The sequence below is a fragment of the Hipposideros armiger genome, unplaced genomic scaffold (assembly GCF_001890085.2).
Source record: "Hipposideros armiger isolate ML-2016 unplaced genomic scaffold, ASM189008v1 scaffold_1161, whole genome shotgun sequence".
Classification (NCBI taxonomy): domain Eukaryota; kingdom Metazoa; phylum Chordata; class Mammalia; order Chiroptera; family Hipposideridae; genus Hipposideros; species Hipposideros armiger.
The window spans coordinates 255,326-263,023 of record NW_017732511.1 but is presented as its reverse complement, the minus strand read 5'-3'; the positions used below and the strand labels follow the sequence as shown (position 1 = coordinate 263,023).

The following is a 7,698-nucleotide window of genomic DNA, read 5'->3' as shown; positions in this document are numbered from 1 at the left end:
ACCTAGAGAACATTATGCTAAGTGAAATAAGTCAGAGAAAGACAAATACCACATGATTTCACTTATATGTGGAATCTAAAGAACTGAATAAATGAGAAATGTAAACAGAAATAGTCTCAGAGACACAGAGGAAAAATGGATGATTGCTAGATAGGAGGGGGTGGGGATGAGGGAGAAGGGGAAGGGACGAGACAACATAAATTGGTAACTACAAGACTGCCTCAGGGATAGAAAAGACAGTTTGGGGAATATAATCAATAATGTTGTAAATATTCTTTGGGGGCCAGATGGACTCATGTCTTGTTAGGGAGACCACTTCATGGATGGTGCAGAGGCCTGACCATTGCACTGTACATCTGAAGCTGCTGTTGAATAATATGTCAACTATAATTTGATATGTATATATAGTCATGGGATGTGGAGTAGAGTGTGGGAGTGGAGTCAATGGAATTTTAATAGATATGTATGATATCGGGGGTGGGGTCAGTGGTTTGGGGGAGGGGTGAAAAGCAAAACTATTGCATTGTTTTGTACACCTGAAATTAATAATAAAAAAATTTATTTGTCATAAGATCCATTTCATATTAAACCATCACTAACTTATATAGGTGTTCAAATGATGCCTAAATAACTTGGTTTCCCTTCCTCATGTATGACAGCTTGTATAGTCATAAATGTAAGTGTGTGTGTGTGTATGTGTGTGTGTGTGTGTGTGTGTGTGTGTATCTTAAAACTTTAAGTTACTATTTGAGAAAACACCTTTACAGATGAATTTTCTTCAGGGCCTCTATGTTCTGCCAGTTTAATCTATGCTGTTGCCACTTTTCCCCCCATTCAGATTTTATTAACTGACTTACAGGTTCATTTTAGCAATAAAGTGCTGGTGGATTTGTAGCCCTTTGAACCTCATCATTGATTTCCAGTGCAAAGCCTGCACCAAATGCATAATTTGTGGTTACTTCCAGCCATGTTCATTTTATGCCTTTTTTTGCCAGACGCATAAAAGAGCTCTTTGTGCTGAGAAATATTAGCAAACATTTAGTGCACACATGGATATTGACATTCTCCCTGTGTGCTAAGGCTCTTCACAGCCACTCTGGTTGAACTGGGTCCTACCCTTCAATATTTTTCTAAGATCTAATGTAAAGACAATGATTCTTTATTTTCTTGTTATTAAAAATAGTTTAAATAGATTGTATTGTTAGTAACTCTATCTAGTTTATAATGCAAACCCATTCCTCAGTTTCTTTCTGTTTTTTTTTTTTTTGCAATTTTCTTTTGCATTTATTGTGGCAAAATATACATGACATAAAATTTACCATTTTAGCCATTTTTAAGTACACAAGTAGCACTAAGTATATTCAGTGTTGTGCAGTCATCACCACTCTCCATTTTATACTCTGTGATATGATTTCGAACAGAATTACTTTTAGTGTGAAGTTAAAAAAATTTACTTGAGAGGCCAGCCGAGTGGCGCTTTGGTTAGGAGTTGGCTTGGGACGCCAGCTCTGAGCAGTGGGACCCCAGTTCGGATCCCACATAGAGGGCCAGTGACGCTGCACCCTCTATAGCTGGAATGGTGAACAACAGCTCAACCTGGAGATGGGCTGCCGTGGGTCGCCGGCGACAGCGTGGGCTGCAGTGGGACTGGCTGACAGCTATCGTGCGCTTTCGTGAACTGCCGTGAGCAGCCGTCCAATGGCCAGCGAGCGACTGCCTCACCCGAGAAGAGTGCAATGACAATACCAACATGGGCCAGTGAAGCGACATCCTCCACAACTAGACTGAAGAAGAAAAGGACAGCAACTTATCTGTTCCCCTCCCCCAATTCCCCAATAAAATCTTGGGGAAAAAAATTCACTGAGGACAAGTGTAGAGAAGTGATGTTGCAGATGGATGGAGCAAATCCACTGTAGGAAGGAAAGAAGGGATAATTTAAAGAATGAAGATGGAACTCTTTTCCACCTTCCCTTCTCCAAGATGCTTTCTCTGCAGCAGAATTTAGCCCTGGGTGCGTGGATGCTCCCAGACAGTTCTGCCCCAACTCCTGTGACAAAGAGAAACAGGGCCCCTGAACTTGAGGATCATGATGTCCAAAAATGTTTTAGACCATAGCTGCCTGGGACACATTGGCGTGTTAATGCTGAGGGCCACCTACCCATGAAATTGTCATGTAGTGGCTGCATTTAAACCGCTATAAATACATTCCAGTGAAGTTACATACTGGCTTTCCTTATATCCCTGAATATTACCAGCATTCAGAGAGGAATTCATAGAATGCTTTATAGACATCTATTTGATAGATGAATTTTAGGAGCTATTGTATCCTTCAAACTCCAAATTCTCCCTATATAAAATTGTTGGTACCCTAGAAGAGTCATTTTGTAGTAAGGATTTGTATAAAATAATAAATTGTAAGGAAATTATTAAGAATTGAGACCAGATTGATATCACTTATACACTAGATTCCAAGCTTCTGTCCAGCCTTGTATTACCAAGGTGTGCTCGATACGTTCACAAAAATCCCTGCTGACTCAGTAAAGGGCCCTGTTCAGACGGTAATCTGCCTCTCTCCTGCGTGTTTCATAAGGTGCTTAGTCATGTCTATAAAGACATCCATTGTATATTGATTTTTACCTTGTTTAGACTTCCAGCATTGAATTGTGAAGTCTCATTTCCCAGACTGTAAATCTAGACAGAGTTATCGAGTTCACTTAGTTCTAGGAATTCTTGGGAAATGTGTGTGCTTGCCAGCTGGTCAGATAATTGGTGGTTCATTTTGTAACAAATAGGAAATGTCAAGAATTGCAAGAAAGAAGGCTTGTGAAACTGGAATGTGGTCTTCTCTTTAAAAACATGATGTGGGAATTCCCCCACAACTTCTTAGCCCCTGGCCCTTTTTAATAATGTTCTCTTATTAAAGTCTGCAGGTTGTACTGGGCAGAGAGGAGGGCCTAGGACGAGGAGCTGTACCTCAGTTATTCATGTAGCTTTGGGGGAGCAGGTGTGAGAGCTTGAATCCAGGACCCTGTGTTAGCCTGACTGATGAATTCCCGAGTGCCCTCAGCATAACTGAATAGGGCACAGCGCTGTGCCAAACAGATGGAAAATAAGATTGGTGACCAGTAACCCGTGCGGCTCTGAATTCCACTGGATACATGCAAGTGTGTACGGGGGACAGGGTATGTTTGACAGAGAAGAATGGGGTTTATATCCAATCATGTCACCCCTCCCATCAGTGCAAGTGAAATACTCTACCAATAACCTTTGGACTATAATTCAAAGCCCAGAGCCTGGTGAGTTTGGGTTTCTCCATGGAGAATATTGCATGTCCTTAGATAGCTGTGAATATCTTCTGGATTTCAATGCTGAGGAATTATGGGAGCATAAATTGGTTTGGTGTCTGTTTTTAAAACATGCTTTGTCACTGGACACTGAAGCATCTTTGATGGCTCCACAGGTCACAGCAGGGCAAGGCTAATGAACGTGCCTCCTGGTACTTCTCAGGCTCCGACGCTTACTGTCAGTCTCCTGGGTTAGTAATTGGTTCCTAAAATGCTCTGCTCTTCTCAGAGGGGAGGTGAAACTATAAAAGATGACCATGTCTTTGAAGCATTTTTCTGCCAGTGTTTGAGCTGTGTGGTGGAATTGAATCCATTTCACTCATGGGTCAATAAGTGTCCACTGGAGAGTGACGAGAAACCAAGGCATTTGATCTAAGCTTTTAGGGTAGAAATTGGGTTCTTATATATCATATTCCCCCTTGCCTTATAGAGTCAGTATATAGAAAATACATGTGTAGTATTGATTTGAGCAGACATTGATTAAGTGCCAGGTGCTTTGCTAGGCAATAGGAATATAAAGGTGAATAAGTAACTCAGAATTTAATTGAGGAGATAGACTCATAGATATTTAACTATATGTAATATAGTGGAACGAGTAACCCTTATTGATTGATTCATTCGTTTCAACTAAATTGGCTGGTCTTTAAGCATTATGGGTATAGGGATTAATAAAATATGGCCTTTGCCTTCAACGTAATGTGTAGTCTAGATGAGAGTCTGCACAAAGTGCTGTGGGAACCTAGAGAAGAAAGCCATAAATCCTGCCGTACTCATGGAGGAGACAGGCACAGGGCAGGGTTTCCACAGCCACAAAAAGGGCATGAGATCATGAGTTGAACATTTATGTCCACACCAAACCTGCATACAAATATTTGTAGCCGCTTTATTCATAATTGCCAAATCTCATGTAACCAAGATGTCCTTCAATAAACAAACTGTGGTGCATCCAGACAATGAACTCATATTCAGCAATAAAAAGAAATGAGCTATCAAGCCATGGGAAGATATGAAGGATGTTTAAATGTATATTGCTAAGTGAAAGATGCCAGTCTTTGAAAAGTCTGCATACTTTGTGATTCCAACTAGATGATGTCCTAAAAAAGAAAAGGCAAAACTATAGAGACAGTAAAAAAGATCAGTAGTTGCCAGGGGTGAGGGAGGAGAGGGGAGAGGGTCAAATGGGTGGAGCACAATGGATTTTTAGGTTGATGATACTGTTATGGAGGATACATGATATTATACATTTGTCAAATCCCATAGAACTATATAATACAAAGAGTGAGCCCTAATGTAAACAGTGGGCTGTGGGTGATTACAATGTATCAATATTGGTTCAATAATTATAGGCACTATATCACACTAACACAAGATGTTAATAATGGGACACTGTGTGTGATGGCGAGAGGTATCTAGGAACTCTGTACTTTTTGCTCAATTTTCTATGAACCTAAACTGCTCTAAGAGAAAAAATAGTCTATTATTTTAAAAAAGGGTTGGTGCATGGAATTGGGGTGGGGAGAAAGGCAGAGATCTGCATTAAGTGTGAGAACAGCAGGAAAAGGGGCCCAGAGGTGTGCAGGGGCTGGTGGGTAGGGCGTCATGGGGTGGGGGTGGGGTGGCAAGCTGGGAAGGGCACGAAGACGCTGGGATGAAGAGGTTTCCTGTAGTGGAAACGTGGTCCTTCTTTTCCCTGTCTCAGAGGGTCTACATAATCCCTGTTGTTTCTGTTCCCAGCAAAGAGCCCCGGGGAAAGTGTTGCTGGATGCAGTTTGCAACCATCTCAACCTCGTGGAAGGCGACTATTTCGGCCTCGAGTTTCCTGACCACAAAAAGATCACGGTAGGTGATGTTAAATTGATGTTGCTATTATACCTCACTATCTGTTTGACTAAGGAGAAGGGAGTAATTGGGACCTTTCCTTGACCATACAGAAATGCACAGAGGAAAAACACACAGGTAGCCCTTTTAATCTTTTTTTAACAGTAATGTGTGCACAGCGTTAGCAAATTCAAAGAGATTACAAAATGGAGAGTGTCTCCCTCTCCCCCTTTCTCCTCATCTCTCTCTCCAGAAACCACCATTAACAGTTTCTTGTGTGTGCTTCTGATAAAAGTCTGTGTATACATATACACAGACACATATTTTTGACATGCACTAATGTGAGGAAACAATATTCGGTGTCATATCATTCCCCACTTCTCTCCCATTACTGTATCATGGAGATCTTTCCTTATTAGCACATAAAGAATGTACATCCCTTTTTCCCCACAATTTCATGCCATTTCACTGAATGGATATGCCATAGCTTACAACCTCTATTATAAATGATGGAATACTTAGGTTGTTCCCAATCTTTTGCTATGAAAAATGATTGTTGGTACCCTAGAAGAGTCATTAGCTACAGGGAACATACTACTAGTACGTGTGTGTTTGCCCTGATGGCAAATACTCAAGTATTCCAGTAGCTCAGATCTGAAGGCGCAGAATTGCCTAATCCGTGGGTTCAGCCATTTTGAAGTTTGCTAAATATGTCATATTGTTCTTCAAAACGGTTTCACTGATTTGAACCCAAATGTAAAACAAAGCTTGCTGTTATTTTTTATTTCTTTTGGCTGATGGAACTTTTAAGCTTTATCTGAAGCTGCCTTTTACTACACACCCTTTTAGGCTGTAAGTTCATTGACTGTATTTATGTTTGTTCTTGCATGGAGTTCAGTTTTGCTAGCCACCGCGCTGGAGGTCCAATAATAGTAAGATGCAAAGAATGTATAATCCAGTTGGGGTGTCAAGTGTAGTTAGTGGCCAGTCCGGGGCAGGTAACGTGCTCCACTGGAGCTAGCAGGCAGTGGGGCCAACAAACATTTGTGGTCAGGAAATCCTTCCCAGTTATTGCAAAACTGAGCCCATGAGACCAGTAGGAGTTGACGTAATAGAAAGAATATTCTGGGGAGAGGAGCCACTCCATGTACAAAAAGCTGAAAGCAAGTGATATATTCAGTAATGTGCAAATAGGCAGGAATGCAGAGGTAAGACGGGTGTGAGAGTGGAGAAGAACCCTGGTGAAGGAAGTGAGAGATAGGAGGTTGAAAGGTAAGCCGGGATCCGGACCTCGAAGAACTTTTTATACCGTTGCTGTCCAATAGAAATATAATATGCAAATTTTCTAGCAGTGAATGCATTTTAAAGGGAATGTGAGATGAACTGATGAGTAGTTTAGAGAGAGAACTGTAGCTGTATTGGGATAGAACAAGGCTGGAGTCAGGAACGTTGTGAGGAGCCTACGGGATTTCAGACAGACAGTGCTCGATGCAACTGAGAGAGAATTGAGGTGGGGGCTCGAGGGAGGTGGATGAATTCAAGAGATTTGGTGGTGGTGGTGGCGGGGGTGATGGTTAGGGATATGATTGAATGGATGGGCTTCTTAAAAAAAGAGGGCTCAGGGTACCTAGGTTTCCCCATTTTGCCATCTCGGTGGACAGTGGTGCCAGTCACTGGAGATGGAAAGTCTTAGGGAGACCATGTCCATGAAGAGGTAAAGACAGTGGGGTCCATCCCAGACAGGAGCAGTCGGGGTCTCAGTGGAGACCTTCAGCAGGCAATACCAGTAGGTGTATCTCCTGGAGCACAGGAAAGATATCAGAGCTGAAATTCAAAGTCATAATTATTTTAAATGTTAGTCAAAGCTCTGAAATTGGATGAGAGTATCCAGAGTGAAAAGCATGAGGCAAGCGTGGGGCACCAGGATTTAAGTGGACTGAGAAGGAAGAGCCTTCAAAGAAGGTACAGATAGAGAGGAGAGAGGTGTCACAGGGCAAGGGAGCAGAAGAACATTGCAAGAAAGGAATGGATAGGAGGAGTGTAAGCAGGTGGTGAATGAGCAAACCTGTCACATACCTGAAAATGGGTGCAAATTGTGTTTTCTCAACTTATTCCTACCTCTAAATACTCTTTTTCATTTTCTAGTGCTTATGTTAAATCTAAGTATCCCTGACATCCAGTCCTTTTTCTGATGTGAAAAATGATCGCAGACAAGTCAAAATCTAATTCCGTGTTCATTTATTAATCTAAGAATTATTTTGCGCCTACACTGTGTCAGTCAGCACACTTTGTACTGTAGAAGACACATGATACAAAGTGACATCAAGAAGTAATGGTTTCCATTCATCAGAAGTGCACAGTTTAGTAAGAGAGACGAGGAAACATAGTAACAATATGATGTAGCAAGTTCTATGGAACATTGTTTCATAAACTTATGTTAAAATAATGATCCTTAAAACACTTGAAGATACATTATCTCATTATTTCTAACAATCCTGTCTGAATTACTGCACGGTCCTAACCACTTTTCTGACCC

The 7,698-nt window shown here is 41.4% G+C and overlaps 1 protein-coding gene across 2 annotated transcripts in view; it reads left to right on the top strand.

Moving 5' to 3' along the window:
* The window catches only part of FARP1 (FERM, ARH/RhoGEF and pleckstrin domain protein 1), a 232,871-nt gene that overhangs the window by 132,356 nt on the left and 92,817 nt on the right, over positions 1-7,698 (top strand). For both annotated transcript variants that reach the window (XM_019632669.1, XM_019632670.1), the window contains exon 2: positions 5,079-5,183. In XM_019632669.1, the coding sequence (XP_019488214.1) occupies positions 5,079-5,183 (105 nt within the window). The remainder of the gene's footprint in view (positions 1-5,078; positions 5,184-7,698) is intronic.